The sequence below is a fragment of the Leptidea sinapis genome, chromosome 40 (genome assembly GCF_905404315.1).
Source record: "Leptidea sinapis chromosome 40, ilLepSina1.1, whole genome shotgun sequence".
NCBI lineage: Eukaryota > Metazoa > Arthropoda > Insecta > Lepidoptera > Pieridae > Leptidea > Leptidea sinapis.
In genome coordinates this window covers 8,848,689-8,870,693 of record NC_066304.1, presented here as the reverse complement: position 1 = coordinate 8,870,693, position 22,005 = coordinate 8,848,689, and the positions used below count along the sequence as shown (strand labels likewise).

The 22,005-nt window shown below is 41.5% G+C and overlaps 1 protein-coding gene and 1 long non-coding RNA gene across 2 annotated transcripts in view; one reads left to right on the top strand and one right to left on the bottom strand.

The window, feature by feature from the left end:
* LOC126976359 (uncharacterized) overlaps positions 1-1,543 on the top strand; it is a 41,717-nt gene extending 40,174 nt beyond the window's left edge. Inside the window, exon 4 of the long non-coding RNA XR_007731891.1 lies at positions 1,043-1,543. This is a non-coding gene — a long non-coding RNA (uncharacterized LOC126976359). The remainder of the gene's footprint in view (positions 1-1,042) is intronic.
* Positions 1,242-21,790, bottom strand: LOC126976353 (protein ABHD1). Its single transcript, XM_050824650.1, has 4 exons — positions 21,542-21,790; positions 21,178-21,347; positions 14,285-14,510; positions 1,242-6,918 (listed from the first exon to the last, which is right to left on the bottom strand). The coding sequence occupies exons 1-4, from the start codon at positions 21,644-21,646 to the stop codon at positions 6,250-6,252; spliced, it is 1,170 nt and encodes a 389-aa protein (XP_050680607.1). The 5' UTR covers positions 21,647-21,790; the 3' UTR covers positions 1,242-6,249.
* Between the last annotated feature and the right edge of the window lie 215 nt (positions 21,791-22,005).

The following is a 22,005-nucleotide window of genomic DNA, read 5'->3' as shown; positions in this document are numbered from 1 at the left end:
TGGTATGGTACTCTACCTGTTTGTGGGGCACCCTGCGAGGGTACGTCAAATTTGGCTGGCCCCTGCGAGGGGTAGCGAGTAGGTTTTTTACTAGGTGCTTGTGGAGCAGACTTAACTAACTACTCTAAGGTAAAAATTACTTTTTTACACCCCCGGCCTTTTCTAAAGCAGACGCTAGCTTCTCAGCATTGAAAATATGTTGATTGTTTGTTGTCTTTTAATTATTTTTGTGATTTCTTTCGATAAAAGATTCTAACGAACTGAAAACCTTTTTTTTTTTTTTAAAGTTTTGTTGAAATTATTTAGGAAAACCTTTACCATCCGATGAAATTATTACAGCAGCCAACCCTTCTATTTCCTCTCGTGGTCACCCTTCGGTGGAAAAAACTGAGGTTGCTTATTTTAAAGATTGTTGTGGTTTTCTTGCTTTAGATATTTAGTTGGTCTTAATCTAAAAAAAACAATTACAAAACACTGCTTATTTTGTAATTATTTGCTATAACAACAAGTACTGCAAGTTACGTAAAGCAGCTTTCATGAGATATAAAAACCACGACATTTGATGAACCCCGCTAGCTAGTGAAGTGGTTGTTCTCCTTTGTTTTGTATTTATTAATAGTGTAGCCATCTAAAAGTTATGAATAAGTAAAGTTAAATTTGTATAAAAAAAATTTGAAACTTGAGCGCCTCTAAGGCGAGTATCATTATCTTTTTAGTACCAAAAAATAACATTTTCTTTCTAGGGCTGGCTCATTTATTTTTATTTTGATCGTTTGCACCACAAAACACCGAAATATAGTAGAAGTTGTATCGGGTTATATCTGCTGCCTTGTAGTGGTGTTCGGCGTCTGAATGTTGGGATGAGCTGCGAGGATCGACATTGTTGTAGTCAGCAGTACTTACTCTAGCCACGGAAGGCTCAACCATTGGGACAGATAATATGCCAATGCAAAGAATGGTCTGCGTAGTCTGCGGTGCAAGCACCTCGTCGACTGCCGATAGAGCGTATGAGACGATCCAATTATAAGAGCATGTCCGGCAGTGTTCGCAGACGGGTCGGAGTCGGAGGGCGCGGGCTCGGGGGGCTCGTGGGGCCCGTGGCAGGACGCGCTGAGCTCGCTGGCGCAGGCCGTGCGCTCGCAGCGCGCCGCGCCGCCGCCCGCCGACCACGAGCGGCGGCGACGAGCCGAGCTGTTGCTGCGAGCCGCCCTGGCCGAGCCTCCCACACACCAATAAAAAGATTTGTTTCAATTCAATATTTTATTTATCAGAGCAACAATATAAAGATATGTGCGTATACGCGGCCGCCCTCTTATCACAGATTGATATATTTTGCTTATTATCTCTTTGGACGCAATTCTAACATTAAAACTAAGTATATAAAACATCATCAAGCTTGGACACAATAAAATATGATGTGTAGATATAATACAACAATATGTTCTGCTTACAATATAATATTTTAAGTTCACGAACAGATAACAGAAACTTTTTTAGGCTGGGTTGCACCAACTAACTTTAGCAATAAGCAAACATGTTAAAGTACCGGTTAAGCAAAAAATATGTTGTACCATTTGACAATCTTTAGATGACGTCATAACTTTAACTGTTAACCGTAACCGTCCAATCTCCGATTAAAGCTTTTGCTAATGTTAAATAGCGATATGTCAAATGTTTCAAATAAATATTCGATATTGACTTGATATTTCACATCTTAACTTTAACAGCTATGCCAATGAATACGATGGTGCAAAACATTCAGCAGTTTATGTTAAAGTTAACGTTAACGTTAATTTTGACTTAAACATTAACTATTACAACTAATATGATGCAATCCAGCCTTAGAATAGACACAATAACTGACAGTAACAACTGAACTTAATAACGTAATAGCTGAATATACTTCATTATAGGCAAAAACAGTTTATGTTATCTTAATAATAATATACCTAATAAACAAGATAAATTATTACGTTTCCATCTCATATTCCAAAAAGGAATAATAATAATATAATATTTTAACAACCTGGATTGACATTCCGTCTTTACCCTGTTTTAATCACTTATACATCATTGAAGGCAAAGATACATTATACATATAGATTCAAAGAGCTGAGTAATGTATGGAACACAGCGGCGCGGGCGGTCACGTGTATGAACCGCTAAGCAGCTGCCGAGTCAATTGGATAAATAGATATTTCGATCGATTTTGTAACAATGAAAACTTATTTATAATAATTTCTCCTAATACTGTTCATAGTACCCCAAAATCGGGGATTAAAAAATTACCAACGCCGAGTCAGCATCAATTTAAAAAAAAAGAGTAAAATGCCGATAAAGACATTTAAAGGGATTAATTATTAGACCGACAATACAAACTGTTATTATGAAATCCGCGTCAACCAATTTTGCGGGGTATATGGGCGTGGCGTCCATGACGCGATCAAAACTAACCAATAACATCGCTTCCCACCAAAAGCGGAGTGTCGCTGCGTTGTATGTTATACGATTAAGGGCGCAGTGCACCAACCTTTAAAACAACTATTTATCATTTAGACAACTGGTTAAATCATGTTCAGCACACGTAAACCAGTGCTGACAGCCCTTAAACAACCGATCATTTTAACTGAGGTCAAGAGCATCGTGTAACCGTCCGTTAATTCTTATTTTGACATATACTGTGACTACAACAGTTGCAGCATTACGTAATTAGATGTTTTGCTAATAAATAAACCAAGTAAATATATTCTATGAAGTTTCAATGTACTAATTCATAACTGTATCAAAATATATCCAAAACACACATTGAAAATCTAGAAGATATAGAGACCACAACAAGCCAACGAAGAGTATTTCATATACGTCGTAATTATTACAAAGAATAATTTAAAACTAGGAAGCGTTTGTCAAAACCTTCTGCACTGAACGTAATGGAGCATAAATTAGAATTACTAAACGATAAGTAAGTACCTATGTATTGTAGAAGCAGTAACTCTCGTGATTTGGTAGCATTATACACAATAACATACGTCTAAATACTAAGTCAATTGTACTCATCGGTGATATGTAATGTTACAATGATCTTTGGTTTAATTCTTTGCGTACCGTAATTAACACGCACAAAATGCCGTTCAGTCGGTTGTCTTAATGACGTTACCACACGATATCTGGTCTTATTTTGTTATTGAAAAAGCTATCTCCCTTTGAACTTATTATTGGCAGCTATTGACCAAGATAAATATTCACATGCCAACTAGAGCACCTCAACTGGCAAAATGTAAACCGTTTATACCTGATCGAGCAAACTCTAATCTCGGATTTAACTCCCCACTGAATAGGCTGTTGCGTCAATACAACACTAAAATTTCAAACAAGCGATCTATAGTTGTTTTTGGAGATACAGTAGCACAATTTAAGAGAAACCTGACACTCTGATTAGAGAAATGTAATGACCTAATTTATAATAAAAACGCTTTGACAAAATATATTGTACCTATATTGTATTTTAGTGATTATATTGAAGTGACTGTATTGTAGCTTGTAATGATTTGTGGAATTAATTTATCTTTTTATATTGTTTTAACATGTTAGTGTTATAGGACTTCAATTTACTTTTATATAATTAACAACTAAATTGTATGTTTATGTGCATGATGTGTTCACCTGTAATTGCAGGAACACGATTTTTGAAGTTTATGTTACAATCTTATGAATTGTCTTGTGTATTCTGTGTTGGTGGACCTTGAATAAATAAATAAATAATAGAATGAAGGCGTATAATGTAGGTATAGCATTGAACAGACAGATTCGAACTAATTTCTATAGTTATAACACAATTTTAGAACATGAAACATATTCTATAATTATAATAGATGATATATAGTGTTTGTTGATAATAATTAGACTTGAAAAAGGGTCCATTCAAATCGAATAAAGACTTTGAAGTGTCGCTTAATTTTTCTGTTTTTATCGTTTATTTAGTTTGGAATATGTTAAAATATGTGTATTTACTTGAAAAATTATAGGACAATATGTATCATTTATTAAGTCCCAATATAGTATAGTTACATTTTATATCGAACACACGCGATCACGCACTGGAAGGAAGAACAAGGCCAAGGGTTTCTGTCGGCGCAAGTAGTTTTCAATATTATTACTGAGAAGCTGATTGCATTGCCATTTCGAAAGAAGTATTTTGAACAGAAGACATAGATTATCTAATATTTTGGATGCTTGGGAGAATTCATGTGATGCGTTAGGAGTTTTGTAATTTATCCAAGGCATTCGACTGCGTCCATCATGAAACCTTACTTAAACTTCTATTCTTCACCACTATGGGTTAGAGATGTTTCTCTAGATTTAATAAAATCGTACCCGTGTAATAGGATTCAAAGAGTAGACGTTTATCGAAAAAAATCAACTGGCTCTATCATATCAATGGGTGTACCGCAGGGCTCAATCTTGGGTCCTTTTTTGTTCCTGGTTTACGTCAATGATTTACCATATCTATTGTTTAATATGTTTGCTGACGATACATCTTTGTTATTTAAAATAAAAGGCCAGCCAAAAAAATTCTGTCAGGTTGACGACGACATTGCTGAAGTAGTCAATTGGTTTAATGTTAATAACTTACTTTTAAACGAAACGAAAACAAAATGTGTAAGGTTTACACTTCCAAATATAAAGCACCAACCAAAATCCTATAAAAATTAATAATGACAAACTTGATGTAGTAGAAACGACAACATTCCTAGGCATTACATTAGACTTTAAGCTACAATGGGGTGCTCATATAAAAAACTTATGTAATCGACTTAGCTCTGCAGTATTTGCGATAAAAAAAATTAGGCAGTATATTTCAGCTACTTTCATAGTGTCATGTCTTAAGGAATTAAATTGTGGGGTACGGCTGCAGATATTGACAACATATTTGTGCTGCAGAAAATAGCAATTCGAGCAGTCTATAAAATGCGTTCAAGGGATTCACTGAGAGAAAAGTTTAGTGAAATAAATATTATGACAGTACACTGCCAGTACATATACGAGAACCTCCTATACGCTCATAAAAATATTAGCCAATGTAAAAAGAATAGTGATGGCCTATTATAATGTGAAAGATTTTTTGAATGAATTCCAAGTATCTTTAACTTGGAATTAATGTTCTAAATTTTGTTAATGAATATTGTTATACTCATTTGAATGCTATTGTAACTTTTGTACTTCATCCTGACTTGCACTAAATAACTTATAAAGTTTTACAGTGAATAAAGATTTTTTTGACTTTGAATAAATAAATAAATTAAAAATCATCGGATTTATGTCGTGAATTTCCTACTTGGTTATGTTATGGTATTTGTTTTTATAAAATATCTATTATTTAATAGGAACTACTTTAAATTTCTATCGTTCAGTATATAAATATAAAGTCTAAATACTAAACATCTATGCATAAAAATTAAACTTATTAATAGATCGTTTCAATAGCTTTCAAATAAATTCATTGAAATCATCCTAAATGTAAGTATTCTTTGGCTACACGTAAAATAATACGCATAGATACACTTTTGCACGCAATAATTCGCCCGCCAATATCATTCGGTATTCAAGGGATATTCAGCGTTTAGAGCGCCCGGAGCACGAAGGGTTAACTACTTACTGTTACATTGTTACACGACAAAACGGAACAATTCGCCATTTTTGTCGCTTCTCGTCTCTCGCTGCACGTTCTGTTTGTAGTTCATTTTATTAGAACACATCATAAGAACACTTGGCCGCTGAAGGTTCAGAGGCCGAGCTGTTGTCGGTCTATCTCTTTAAATGTCTTTGATTGTCGGCTCAGTAACCCCGCACTAATTACCGAGGAAGGTCGGACCGAACGGGGATACGAAGTATTTTGATGATTAAAGCGTGCTACATGTTAATTTAAATAAAATACTTTTTAAATTATTTAAACGCGATTCAATGTTGCTATATTTTGAACATCGGTTTTAGCGTAAAAATATTTTTTTTTTTATTATTATTTATTAACCACAGTCCCTCCGGAAAGGATCACGTTTCCGGAGGGACTGTGGTCTCTATTGAAAAATTCAGTTACAACTACATATATGCGTTTTGTTACTTTAAAAAATATTTTATTTAAACGACCGATACATCACAACCTTTACGATTATATCGGTCGGATCGGCCGGATACTCAGTATTAAATAAGGCACTCGGATCGGAGTCGGAGGGCGGTCGAGCACCGGCCGCGCTAGCGGTCGACGGGTTCGAGCGGCGAGGGCTCGGCCAGCAGCGCGGAGAAGTACTGCGCGGCCAGGCGGGCGATGTACTGCGCGGCCGGGTCGCGGCGCGGCCACCAGCCCTCCAGGAACCCGATGTGGCCGCCGCGCGCCGCCACCGCCAGCGCCACGCGCGCGCTGCTCGCCGCCTGCGCCAGCGGCAGCGCCGCCAGCGGCTGGAACGGGTCGTCGGCGGCGCACAGGCACAGCAGCGGCACGCGCACGGCCGCCAGGCGGTCCCGCAGCGAGGCGGCGCGGTAGTAGTGGTCGGCGGACGCGAAGCCGAAGTGCGGCGCGGTGAAGGCGTCGTCGAAGGCGCGCACGGAGCGGCAGCGCGCGGCAGCGGCGGGCGGCGCGGGCAGCCGCGCGGCCACGGCCCGCAGGCGCCGCGCCATCAGCCACGACAGCGGCGCGTTGGCCGCGCGCGCGATGCACGCCGCGCCGCGCTCCACGTCCAGCGGCGGCGACACGGCCAGCGCGCCGCGCACGCCGGCCGCCGCGCCGCGCTCGGCCAGCAGCCGCGCCACCTGCAGGCCGCCCAGCGACACGCCCGCCAGCAGCACGGGCCCGCCGCGCGCGCCCGCCGCCGCCACCGCCTCCGCCACGTCCTCGTGGCTCACGGCGCTGTACAGCCGCGGCGTCTGTTGAGTGTTGCGTGACACGATTACATTATTTATCACTGTCTCGCCGAGACCACCCGAATTGTTGTGCGGTACCTGTGTGTGGTGATTATTTAATTTTCGAAATTGAACAATTTTTTTTTTGAGAGGGGGTCAAACGGGCAAGACACTCACTGGATGGGGAGAGGTGAGGCAACCGCCCATGGATATCCGCAACAACAGGTGTGTCAAGAAATGCGTTGCCGGCCTTTAAGGAGGGAGTATGCTTTTTTCTTGAAGGTCCCTAAGTCGTATCTGTTCGGGAAAACCGCTGCCGGTAGTTGATTCCACAAAGTGGCTGTGCGAGGCAAGAAATTTCGAAAAAAACGCGCGGTTGTGGAATGCCAGACGTCTACGTGATGCTGGTACTTTGCACGTAACGTCCGATGGTGGAATTCGGCCGCTGGAATCATCCGGAACAGCTCCTCTGAGCACTTCCCGTGATAAATGCGGTAGAAGATGCAGAGAGAACCCACATCTCTACGCAATGCTAGAGAATCAAACCGATCGGAGATGACTTGATCGTCGATGATTCGAGCCGCTCTTCGTTGTGTGCGGTCAAATGGAAGAAGCTGGTACTGGGGAGCACCCGCCCAGAGGTGAGAACAGTACTCCATGTGAGGCCGAATTTGCGCCTTATAAAGTTGCAGGCGGTGGCTTTTAGTTAAGTACTGTCTCGCCTTACTGAGTACACCAAACTTTTTAGAAACCAGTTTGGCCTTCTCTTCCAAGTGACCACGGAACTGAACGTCGCTCGATATATCGACGCCAAGTATGCCAATACAGGCTGTGGCAGTTAGAGGAGTGATCTCGAATTGAGGGGATACGACAAAGGGAGACTTTTTAGTGGTGAACGCACAAGTTTGTTCCGATTCTCGTCGACGCTATCCCGGGACATGTTGGCACGGCCGGTGTAGGAAGCATACCCCGTGCTGTCGTCTGCATAGCAATGAATATTGCTGATTTGCAGCATATCATTGATATGCAGAAGAAACAGCGTAGGGGATAGCACACAGCCTTGCGGGACACCAGAGTATATGGGTTTTAAGTCGGAGCATGCACCGTTGATAACAACCTTGATGCTCCGATCAGCCAAAAAGCTAGTGGCCCATTTGCACAACTTCTTGGGAAGCCCATAGAATGGCAGTTTCGCTATAAGCGCTTTATGCCACACCCGATCAAAGGCCTTCGCTATGTCCAAACTCACCGCCAACGCCTCTCCCTTCGACTCAACCGCTTGCGCCCATTTATGGGTGAGGTACGCAAGAAGATCACCAGCTGAGCGACCCTGACGGAAACCGTACTGGCAGTCGCTGATCAGCTGGTGCCCCTCTAGGTATCCCAAGAGCTGGCGGTTGATGATAGACTCCATTACTTTGGAGAAAATGGACGTAATGGCAATGGGGCGTTAGTTGGACGGATCTGAGCGTACACCTTTCTTAGGGATCGGGTGCACTAAAGCCGCCTTCGATAATTTCGGGACTACGCCTGATGAGTAGGAGAGCCGGAAAAGACGGGTAAGGACCGGCGCCAGTTCCGGAGCACATGTCCGCAGCACTATCGGGGGAATGCCATCGGGCCCGCTCGATTTGTGAATGTCCAAGGTGAGAAGCGCCTTAAGCACGGCACCATGCCGGATTTTTACCTCCGGCATATATGAATCGCACCGCGGAATATGCGGTGGTGGTGCACCTTGGTCATCCACAGTCGAGTTGGACGCGAAGAGGGAGCCCAGGAGATCAGCTTTCTCTTTCGCGTCATGGGCCAGCGAGTCATCATCCCTGTGCAGTGGCGGAATGGCTGGCTGGCAGAAGTTTCCTTGGACAGCCTTGGCGAGCGACCAGAACGCACGAGTTCCCGAGGGAAGGCGTGCAAGTCTCTCGCCAATTCTGCCAATGTGCTTCGACTTCGCGTCAGCAATAACTCTTTTGAAGGACCTGGAGGCATGATTGAAGTGTTTTTTAAGTTCGCTGGAATTCACATCCTTAGATACCACCGCATTGACCCAAGCCTGATAGCACTCCTGCTTTCGGCGAGAGGCCATTTTGCAGGAGCGGTCAAACCATGGTTGGGACCTGCCACCGATAGGCACAGACGAGGATGGAATGAAGAGTTCCATACCTTGCAGTACCACATCAGCAACAGCGTCAGCAGCGGCATCTGGATCTCCCAGCGAAAAACAGATCTGCCTCCACGGGTAGGATGCAAAAAAGCACCGCATCTCCTCCCACTCTGCTGACCTATAGTGCCACACGCGGCGACAGCCTAAGAAGCGGGGCCGTGTTAGGCGCGTGATCGGCACGGTGCTCCGGATCAGGCAGTGGTCCGACGATCCCAGAGGAGGGTCAACGGAAACTAGGTAGCCGTCCGGATATGAGGTCAACAGAAGGTCCAACAGTGAAGGTGTATGATCTTGCACATCTGGGATGCGCGTTGGCGCAATAACCAGTTGCGTCAGACCATATGCTAAGGCGAAGTCGTGAACAGATCTCCCTGCATGATCAGTGGTACGTGAGCCTAGCCATTCGGCGTGGTGGGCGATAAAATCGCCAAGAAACACGATCTCTGCAGTGGGGATCTGCTCCAACACGGAATCTGTAGCCATTTGGATGTGTTCGAGGAGCCGGTCAGTCTCTGCGTTACCGCTATGGGACCTATACAGGCACGCGTAGATTCGCGGATGGTCATCGCAGTTTACACGCAGCCAGATGATGGATAGGTCCTGTCCTTCAAGAAAACTCAGGCGTCGAGAACAGACATCCTCCCTGACGTTAACGCACTCGCCAGCCCGTGGTATAAAGGAGTATTCCAAATTATACCCCGGGTAGGAAAGGTAAGATGAATCAGCCAGGGAGGATATCTGTGTCTCGGTTAAAAAGAGCAGGGCCGGCTTCGCCGTTTCCAGGTGAAAGTGGACGGCATTTAAATTTGAGCGAAGCCCCCTGATGTTGCAAAAGTCCACAGCGTGTGTGGAGGAGGGTGGTTTGAGCCTCCTGCTCTGTTTGCCCCGAGTCAGCTCCGATTTGCCCCCTCCAGAATACGCGGGGCAGCCTGGGCAACCACTGTTAGGTACAGGCCCTGATTGTGGACGCCCAGGGACGGATTTTCCAGGGCTGCATAGCCTGGTACCGTCCTGGAATAGTCTCTTTTTAGTCTGTGCTGCCATTTGTATTTGGGAGGGGGGGTGTAGGCCTCCGGATACCCCACTCACCGGACGAAACACAGCGGCATAGCCGCTATTTCACGCCGGTTTCGAGTGGGGGAGTGGTATTTCCCGGGCGTGCCGGCCCAATTCGGTTGTGTCCGTGAGGACCCAACATGGCAATACCACTCCTAAAAAAGTAATTATTAATAATATAAATATAATATTCCTCCTAAAAAGTAATTATTAATAAGTAATTATTAATAATATAATATATATAAAGTAAATTAAAAAAATAAGTAATTATTAAAAATATATGTGAAAACTGCTTTAGCCCCGTCGGGCACTTTTATGTAGAGGATAATAATTAAAAAATAAACATAAACATATATATATACATAGTTAGACACTTTTTAGATGGTTGAAATCTCGTGAGTTCGCGTCACCGAAATGCTCATGGCGGTATACCTGTAGCCATACGGCTGACGTATTCTGCAACATTAGTGCTGTGAATATCTTATATTATGTTAAATTGAATGGAATTTAAAATAGAAGGAGTTCCAGAAACGAAAAATGAAAATTTTTCATCAATTATAGAAAAAAAATGTAATGTAATAGGAATGAACTTTGACCTTTCTGAATATCAAACCTTCTGCAGAACTGGAAAATCAATGCCTGAATAAGTGCATCCGATTGTTGTTATCTCGAAACGTAATCTGAGAAGAAACGAAGTATTGCGCCAATTCCATCTTAGATTTCAAACTTGGATTTTGCACGACACCCATCTTGGATTTCAAAAATGATCCCAAATTCATTCTCTGCACCCTCGAGAACCTCGGATACGATATCTATATTGTGGAAATCATAATTTTGCACGGCGGCCACCTTGGATTATAAAAATTTTCCCAAATTCGATCTCTGCACCCTAGAAAACCTCAGATATAGCCGGGAACGGCGCCTCTATCGTCTCGCTTTTTCGTTTCATCGAGTTTAAAAAAACAACGATTCTAAAGAACTTATTTACTTACACTTACAAAATTGTTGCAACACTAATTAAATACGTGATGTTTTTATTAAATTCTTAATTTATATTTTATTATTATCCTCTAAAAAATTATGATAATGATTTTAAATAAAAGAAAGTATTTTCTTTTTTCGTAAATTTTTCAATGATTTTATATTATTCTGCGATTCGGAAGGGAGGCATATCCAACAATTAAAACTCATGAAAATCAGTCTAGCCGTTCTCCAGATATAAGTGTTCGAACAACTATAGTGTGTAATGTATGTTAATTTGTACTAAGATTTTTTATGATGATTTTCACCAATAGGTATTATAAACGCTTTAATTTACAAGGATAAATCGGTCGGATGTATGTATAATATGATGATTGATAGTAATGCAAAAGTTAAAGGTAGTTACTGCAATATATTCCTATATCCTCCTAAATTATGCTAAATGATCAATTGCAGTCAGCATAAACATGCAGATTTTACGATTTAAAAACGCCTGAGCAAGTCACGTAGAGTTGGCCTTAGGAAAAACATGGCATGCCCAAATGTATGCCTGCTTCTTTTAGGGTTTGACCATAGGATTTGTTGATAGTCATTGAAAATGCAAATTAATAGGAACTGCAGGCGTTTAAAATTAATAACCCCTCCAACCGCAGCCATCCGGTCGCCCGCAAGCCCGTCCCACCACCTGCCACCGGACCGCACCACAATATCGCGCACTCGGCTACTTATCGTCATCATAACTATTCAAATATTTGTTCAAATAATATAGTATAGACAGAGATTATCTACTTCACATATCTGTTATGTAATTATGATTCTGATATGTAAGCTATATTATTTTCAAAGTTTAAGTTTTTTAAAGTTTCAATAAAATCCATTCAGTAGATTTCATGTGAAAGAGAACAAACATACATCCAGACGTCATACATTGTTACAAGCTTTCGTATTTATAATATTAGTAGATACTTCTTTAGAAAGCCAGAAGGTAGGGCTGAGATTTTAACAGGTCCATACATCCAGACATCCATACATTCATCCAATTTTCGTATTATATGAGTAGATACTTCTTTGGAAATCGCCGTCAGGGTCGTGACTCCCCCGCTGCATCAGTTTCTCCCGTACGATTCCCCTCCATCTGCTGCGATCCTTAGCCTTATGAAGGGCATCATGGAAGTTGGTGTTCAGAGCAGATCGTATTGGTCCGACCATCTCATGGGACTGCGTCCTCTGGGACGTCTGCCATCTACCTTGCCTGTCAACCATCAGCTGTTCCTGATTATGACCCTCTTTACGAGCAATATGACCGAAGACTTCCAGCATCCTACGAAGGCATATTGTGGAGAGTCTAGTTTTGACGTTAAGTGCTATTAGAATAGACACGTTGGTGCGAAAGGCGGTCCATGGAATCTGCAGAATTTTTCTCCAGCACCACATTTCAAAGGCGTCTATTCGGTCTCTGTCGGCCTTTTTCAGTATCCAGGTCTCCGCTCCATAACTAATGTCCGTCACACACAATTGATTTAATATGAATGACGCTATGCTGGGTTATATTTTTGTAATCTTTTACTTTCTCGCGGGAACCCGTCACTTTTATGGGATTTTTAAGTTTTATAATACTTACACATTTCTTTACCGGCAATATAAAGTTTCAACTTGACAAATTTTACTAAATTAGTTGCATAAGTTGTGGTACTAAGCAATATAAGAAACTAATATCTTATTTTTCCCACTCGTTAGTTTTCCAGGATGAAATGTATCCAAGATGTTGACCGGCAATAATTATCAAAATACTAAATTTTATTAATTTATGTGCATAACTTATTGTTTACTAAGCAATATTAGTTACTTTACTAATTAGTTATCCCACGGGAACTATTTAATTTTCTGGGATGAAAAGTATTTAAAGTGTTGACCTGCAACATAAGGTATCAAACATGCTAAATTTTATTAAATAATGTGCATAAGTTGTTGTGTTCTAATTCTAGTTACGAGTATTGTTATTTGTGGTATCGGTGTCCTTCCGCTGCAACCCGCTCTCGCCTCCTCACGACTCAAGCACATCTCACCTATAACTATGTATGTAGTAACAAACCTATATTGGATGACACCGACTCCAAAAATTACAATAATCGGAACTAGAATAAGATCAATTAAATTGATTGTATAAAAATACGCAATTATTTTTATACTTTTTAGTGCACATTATATCTATTGTTTTGGAATAGTGTTTTTGAAGGCGGTTGTGTTTTGTTAGGATTTTTTTTATTTTATGATTTTTAGTGAATTTGAAGTACACTAACTAACAATTTGTCTAAATATGTGTAAATATACTAAATTTTTCAATGCAGCAAGGAACGTAAGTACTTTGCAATTTGATTACAGTGTATCCGTTACTTTGGATTCCGTAATCCGAACCTAACCAAACTCTCAGCAAACTATCTTTGAAGTATATCCTTTCCAATAAAAAAAGAATCATCGAAATCGGTTGGCGCGATATTGAGTTATTCGTAAATTTATCATCCACTTTGCTATACGTATGTATAGCAAAATTTAAGACTTTTATGGTTTTCTCATGGATTTCACTGTCAGATCTGGACCAAATTACAATGGGACCACTCGGGAAGCACCAGCTTTCAAATAAAAAAAGAATTATCAAAAGCCTTTCAATTATTTCATGACATTATTGGTAAACATGTTAGAAATAATACTTCAGTTAAAAGCATACCTCACTCAAAAACCTTGGATTACGGACGGGCTCCTTAAGTGTATACAAAAAAGAAAAAAACTTTACAGACTATTTAAGAAATATTCTAACGATCCTATCACTAAAGCTAATTATTTAAAATATAAAAATCTATGTAACCGAATAATAAAAGATGCAAAATAACAGTATCAATATAATGACGTAGTTTTAGAAAATTTAAAAAATAGAAAATCAGTATGTAATAAATTACCAGTTTTGTAATTTGTATTATGTGCTCAGGAATGAACTCATCCTGCGCTCGATTGGCAAAAATAATAGAGTGGTCGCTAAGATTACTAAAGTTCCACTGTAAGACGCCCTAGCGGCGTAGCAAACTAAATCTATAATCTAATGATAGTAGTAACATAAAATATGCAAAATTTTATGGTTTTATTAACTATATGGCGCGTGAAGTGTTGTTTAATCGAAAAAATGAAAAGTGTGACCGTGAGAGGCAAGCCGCCGATGCCGCGGTTGTTGAAGACCACGGCCCGCGCGCCGATGGCCCGCGCGGCCGCCACCAGGCAGCGCACGTAGTCCGCCTGCGAGTCGCCCGTCAGCCCCGGCACCACGAGCAGCACGGGCCGGCCGCGCCCCTCGACCCCCGCACCGCCTGCCTCCACCGCCCAGTCCAGCGCCACCTGCCCGCCGTCCGACAGCCGCAGCACCTGCCTGCCACGATCCAACTATTTGTGCTATCGGTCCACCCCACTACAACTACAGCTCCAAGAGACTAGATATTGATATTGTCAAGAAGGACGTAAACCTTTAGCCTACGCACCTTCTTGGTGAACGAACGATGTAATTGTCTATTACACAATATGTGTGACACCTGTCTGAACTGTCTTCGTATATTATGTTTCGATCCTGTATTTGTTGTATATTATAGTTATACTCGTAACTACTTCCACATTCAGATCCTTATTCAGTAAAATGGTAGCAGAGCCTTTGTAGATTGGCATAGTTCTAATAATTAAATCTATGGCAGAGGTTCGATTTGGGGAATTAGATGTCAAGAAATGAAATTCAATACGTGGAAGTTTAGGGTTTTCATGGTACTAAAGGGGCTACCAGGGGCAAGAGATGTGTTGGAAGGAAAGAAAGAACCATAGAATACCGGCGTGAAGAAGCGGCCTAGTGCCGCTATGTTTCGCATAGGTTAGTGTCGAGGACCGGAGGCCACCCCTTCCCCCACCCCCCCCCCCCCCCCCCCCAACAAAATATGAGAGCGGTCCTAAAAAAGAAATTACCCCAGGAGGGTACCGGCTCTACCAGAGCTGGAGAATCCCTCCCCGAGCACTCTCGCTCAGGCTGCCCTTCGTATTCAAGTGAGAGCACAAAACAGCGCATGACCAAGGAGAAATGAGGAAGTAACACCACGGCACCCCGCTCCACGCTCAACGAGGACTTTTGCAATATCAGGTGAATTCACTCCAATTTAAACGCCGTCCACCACCACCTTGAGACCACCTTGACCACCTTGCGCAGCCGGCCTTGTGTTTCCTTACGGAGACGCGGATATCCCGACCTAGCGATACGTCATATTTAACGTACCCCGGGTACAAAATTTAGCACAATTTTTTGCGAAAAGGTAGGAGGCAAAAAATTTGTGTATACGTTAGGGAGGATATCTGCTGTCGCCGTCTCGGCAATTTTGAGGGTAGGGACCTGTCTACTCTCTGGCTCCGCGTAGATTTAGAGGACCGCGTCCGCATCTATGCTTGTGTTTACAGGTCCCATAGTGGTAACGCTGAAACCGATCATCTCATGGGCTGCGTTCAAGCGGCAATTGACGACGTGCTTGCACAGATCCCCTCCGCTGAAATCGTAGTCTTGGGTGATTTCAACGGGCACAATGCCGAATGGCTTGGATCACGTACCACAGACTACGCAGGGCGATCTGTGCATAATTTTGCATTGGCGTATGGTCTGTCCGAATTGGTTGAGTCGCCTACGCGGCTCCCGGATGTGGATGGCCACATGCCGTCCTTATTAGATCTTCTGCTGACTACACATCCCGATAGTTACCAGGTCTCTGTGGACGCCCCTCTCGGAACGTCCGACCATTGCCGCTGACCCGACGACCCGAGTGTAGTGCCCATCCGACGCCAACGTTGCAGACCGCCAGCGACCCGCCGCGTTTGGCACTACAAGTCAGCAGATTGGGATAGGATGCGTTCCTTTTTCGCATCCTACCCTTGGGGCAGGGTTTGTTTCACTTCGGATGATCCTAGTGCCTGCGCCGTTGCAGTAGCCAATGTGGTTACTGCAGGGCATGGATATTTTTATACCAAGCTCTGTAGTACCGATCGGTGGCAGATCACAGCCCTGGTTCGATGCGTCAGTTAAAGCAGCATCTGACTGCAAAAAACTTGCGGGTGGGTTGCGGCGCTGGGCACAAAGGATCCGGACTGCAAAGTTCTTAAGAGGAAATATAACCGTGCCTCCAGATTTTTTAAGCGACAAATCGCCCGTGCGAATACAAAGCACGTCGTCAAAAACGGCGAGCAGCTTTCCAGTTACCCGACCGGAACACGCAAGTTCTGGTCGTTGTCGAAAGCTGCTCTTGGTAACTTCAACCAGCCATCCATGCCGCCGTTGCACATGAGGAATGACACCCTGGCCCATACGGCAAAAGAGAAAGCCGATCTCCTGTGCGCTCTTTTCGCCTCCAACTCGACTCTTGACGACAACGGAAAAACACCGCCGACCATCCCGCGGTGTCAGAGCTCTATGTCTGAAGTACAGTTCAGACAGAAAACTGTTAGGCGAGCTCTGTTTTCGTTGGACGTCAGGAAGTCGAGAGGGCCGGATGTCATTTCTCCAATCGTGCTTAGAACGTGTGCCCCTAAGTTGACGCCGGTGCTAACGCGTTTATTCCGGCACTCTTATTCAAAAGGCGTAGTCCCTGACTCATGGAAGTCAGCCCTTGTCCATCCGATCCAAAAAAAAAGGAGACAGTTCGGATCCGGCAAACTACAGGCCTATTGCTATTACCTCCCTGCTCTCCAAAATCATGGAGAGCATAATCCGCCGCCAGCTCTTGGTATATCTAGAGGGTCACCAGTTGATCAACGACCGACAGTACTGCTTTGGCAATGGTCGGTCGGCAAGTGATCTTCTGGTACACCTAACACATAGATGGGCGGCGGCTATTGAATGAAAGGGGGAAGGCCTGGCAGTTAACCTGGATATAACGAAGGCCTCTGATCGAGTATGACACAAGGCGCTCCTCTCAAAACTTCCATCATTTGGGCTTCCCAAGAACTTGTGCAAGTGGACTTCCAGCTTCCTCACTGGGCGCAGCATACAGGTCGTTGTCGACGGATATTGCTCGAACCCGAAGCCCGTGAATGCTGGAGTGCCCCAAGGCTGTCTGCTATCTCCCACGCAATTTCTTCTGCACATCAGTGATATGTTGGACACCTCCAACATACATTGCTATGCAGACGACAGCACTGGTGATGCCGTATACACGGGCCATGCAGGTCTCTCTCGGGAAATCGTCGAGCAGTGCCGGGAGAAACTTGTGTCTTCTATCGAGTCTTCTCTTGAGAAGACTCAAGTTTGCGCGTTTACCACTAAAAAAAACCATTTGTCGTATCACCGCTCTTCGACAGCACTTCCCTTAAAGCCTCGCCTAGTATCGGAATACTGGGTCTCGAAATCTCGAGCGATTGCCAATTTCGTGGGCATCTGGAGGGCAAAGTCAAATTGGCTTCGAAGAAACTGGGCGTCATTAATAGAGCACGGCAATACTTCAAGCCAGCCCACATTCTAGCGCTCTACAAAGCGCACACATGGAGTATTGCTGCCATCTCTGGTCTGGCGCACCCCAGTATCAGATCGATCCATTTGACCGCGTGCAACGTAGAGCAGCTCGAATTATCGGGGACCCAGTGCTCTGAGAACGGCTGGATCACTTGGCGTTGCGTAGAGATGTCGCTTCATTGTGTGTCTTCTACCGCATTTATCACGGGGAGTGTTCCGAAGAGCTGTTTAACCTGATTCCTGCCGCCGATTCCACCTTCGCACGACACGCTACAAGTAAGGATATCATCCCCACCATCTGGATGTGTGGCGGTCCTCCACAGTGCGGTTTTCAAGGAGCTTTCTTCCACGTACTACAAAGCTGTGGAATGAACTTCCTTGTGCGGTGTTTCTGGGACGATACGACATGGGTACCTTCAAAAAAAGCGCGTACATCTTTCTTAAAGGCCGGCAACGCTCCTGTGATTCCTCTGGTGTTTCAAGAGATTGTGGGCGGCGGTGATCCTTACGCTCGTTTGTCCTCCTATTCCATAAAAAAAAAGATCTGCCAGATATTCTGTTAATCTACAAAATTCTTAATACGTTACCGCCGGAATACCATAATGTTTGAATGAAGCTGGCTGTTGATGACGACGGAAGAACGCACAGTTGACAACCTGACTGTCCAGTTGTGTTATAATGATAAGGTTCTTGTGAAAGTAGAAGAAAACGATGACAGCAATGCTGACGCATTGTGTATGAAAAACAGGAAGGAAGGAAATCAAAGCTAACAGCAGAGAAGAAGGTAGAGACGCGAAAATATAACAAAAGGTGCGATTATTACACTGAACCCTAATTCAACTTTACCATAAACGATTCGGCCATCAGAATAAGACGCACGTTAAGAAAATATTAGAAAAGGAACTGAACATCAAAACAGACACTAATGGCATTCCATAATAAACGTTTCCTAGTCCTCAGAAAAAAAAAATCGGCGTAAGAAGTCAGCTTTAAGTAACTAACCTAACCTAACCTTTTTTCATAGAAAATATTCCAAACCTTCATGTCTAGATTTTTTTTTACAAAATTCACAATATTTATCATATTTTACCTACTTGTAAAATAATGTTAGAGAGGTCGGGTCATACATTTTATTTATATGTCAATATTTGGAAACATTAAAAAAAAGAATGAAGCTGTCAACCGTATCTTGGTTTCCGTTATAAGTGAGCGTTACTTTAAGCGTTATTTGATTCGCGCTAAAAAATAATAAAAATATTGTATTTACTGTTTTAAGAAGAGTTTTCTAAACTGTGGTAGCAGTGTAACACCCGAAACGAAAAAGAGATAATTTTTTGTTTAATTTCTCGCCTAAATATGTCGTTAATCTAACCGAATATCTAACAATGAATACGCAAGCATGTGTTTTAATCGTTTTTTCACCGTTTGAAATTGTGTAACACCCGAAACGATTCGGGTGTTGCACAATTTCAAAGAGAATTTTATACTGCTTTTACGTACTTGCTCTTCGCCGCAGCATCTAATTATTAATGTATGGTGTGTTAAATTGGTGTTGGTATTTCCTTTCGGTATATTATCATGCCATCAACAAACAAAGAACGAATAGCTAAGCTGAGAGAAAACAGGAAGAAAGGTCCTGAGAAGTATGCTGAACATTTGCGCAAAGAGACGGAAAGGGGCGTTATTAGAAGGAAAAAGAAGATGGAATAATGTCCATAAGATCTTAAATTGGAACAACGTTTAAGGGTGCACAAAGTTAGAGCGCAGCGCATAGGGCAAAGAAAAAAATTAAGTTTTTTGTTAGTATCCCATATGATACGTTGCCGGCCCTTTAGGCAGTATGCTCTTATCTCGAAGGTAGCTAAAGTACCGTAAGTTGTTTCGGTTCCGGAAAACAGCAGCCGGCAATTGATTCCACAAAGTGGCTGTGGGAGGCATGAAGTTTCTTGAAAAACGCGAGGTTGTGGATTGCCAGACGTCAACGTAATACGGGTTATATTTTGCATTCACTTCCCGTATATCCCCGTAGGATCTTGATGTGTTTACATACATTTTAAAAAGCAGAAGTTAGAAGTGACTTCAATCCTGACTTGGGACCTGTACCTAGTTCCTCAGGTAAACTGCAGGCTGTTCAAACAGTTAAAAACAGCTTAAGTACAGTGATGTTTACACTAATTCAGAAGAGGATGAACCGGGATCACTGCAGAAAATTAAACCTGGCACATTTTCTCTTGTCAGATTTCAGCCAGAAAATTTCACGTTTTTGAAAGTAGTTGGAGATAAAGCAACCACATTCAGACGTGATGAAGATATCTATGATTTGCGATACGAGAATATAATACGCGTGTTGCCTACTCCTATTTATAAACTAAAAGTGATCGTATGAACTACAAATTCCCAGTAGAAATTGATGTCTATGAAAAATTGATGTTTTCATTATTAAATGTTAATCTTTATTAGTGTTTTATAATAATTCTACAATTACTATTCATTAATTTTTGTTATCATTTTAAAAGAAAGCATAATATTTCATTAATAAAGCCCATAAATTCCTTATATGAATATTCATTCTGTACTCGTAACACCCGAAACGAAGCATCTGTAACACCCGAAACAGGTAATTTTATTAATTAAAATTAATGGAAAATTGATAACTAACTTTTTATTACGTGTTTAGATGGGCTAATGTATAGTGTGACTTGTTATAAATTAAACTGGAAATTACTGGGAAAATTCACTGAATTATGCATATTAAGACAGATGGTCAGAAGGTAGAGGCAATTTCATGTACCCGAAACAGCTACTTATTTCTAATTTCTCTTTAATGTTTAAATATTTTTAAAATGCAATTTTAGGCAAAGAAAATTTTACCCAACAAGTGTGTGATTCAATAGTTATAAAATCTAGTTGCTAATACTACTTGAAATGAAATACTGAGAAATAATGGAGTAAATGGTGAAGATTTTGATATAGCACTCAAAATTCAATCTGCTAGTGAAAGTGCTTACATGATACAGAAGATGCCACAAATCCCTTTAGCGGGTTAGGTTACACAGAAGAAAGGACTGGATTACTATGAGTGCTGGTAAAGCCGTCAATATTATCATCGGGTGCCATCACCCCTAATAGGTACCCAAGAAGTATGTATGAGTAGATGGTAGTGTATGTTTTCTAATTAATCAGTGTGTTACACTTCCATCACAGCTGTGAACAGAGTGTGGGCAGAGGTAAGTGAAGTTTCTGTACTAGTACTCTATATTCTGAGCTAATACCAAACTGGTGATGAGTTTATACATGACACTTCATGTTTGGAGGCAGTTCAGAAATGTTTAGCCACAGGTGTGAAAGTAGAGTTAGTTCAGGTATTAAGTGGAGTCATTTAGTGGAGAGTTAGATATACAAAAGTAAAAAAGTAACAGTGCCATAAGAATTCATATAATACTAATTGTATATGGCTAATTATTGTTTCTTTAAAAGCTATGTAAAAATATTAACATTCAAAAGTGTATCTGATAAATACAACAACTTATGTTAACTAATTTTTAAATAGATATTATTTGAAACCTACCTTTCATACTCTACTACTGGTAACAATTGTGAACGCAGCACTGAAGCAACCACTGTATGTAATCTGGACTCGAAGCACCAGGGGGTAGGCCAATAGGACTCACTCAATATAGGTACTTTATCTTCTAACAATAGTCGGAATTCACCTTTTGCACAAACTAACAATGGTTTCTGAAATAATAGTTTGCGTATGAATGTTCAATACATAACAAGTTCCATTTTAAAATAAAATAAACATCAATCTTGATTATATTAGATTTTTTTTAGGTACAAACTGACATGAATTATAGTAATAAAGTTTATAAACTTTTTGCATTTTATTATATTACGGATATTATTTTAAATATTATTTAATTTTTTATAACCTTGACGACTTCCACGAGATAATAGGTAACATAAAGCAGCGATAATGTAAAACATACAAGTAATTCTTTCTTTGCTTCAAAAAAATTTATAAATAGCGTGAGCATGGTAAATAAAAATAATAATGATCTTATTTTGAAATTTCAGGTGACGTGTTATAATTTATGGTACTCTGTGCGTGGCCGTGTAAGTTACAAATTACAATAACTGCAACCAAAGAGTATATATAATAAATAATAATAAATAGGGAACTGCAACTGAACGTAGTGCACAGATGACAGAACACTTTTACACTAGCGAGTTGCTAACGAGTAGGTTGCTCACGAAAGTTAGCCCCCCAGATTTTAATTTTTTTTTATTTATTTTTTATTACATCGTTAGCTCGCCATTTGTTCTTGATTGTTCTCTATAAACATTTGTTTGTTCTCGATTTATTTATTTAAAAAAAAATATTAAATATGTGCCC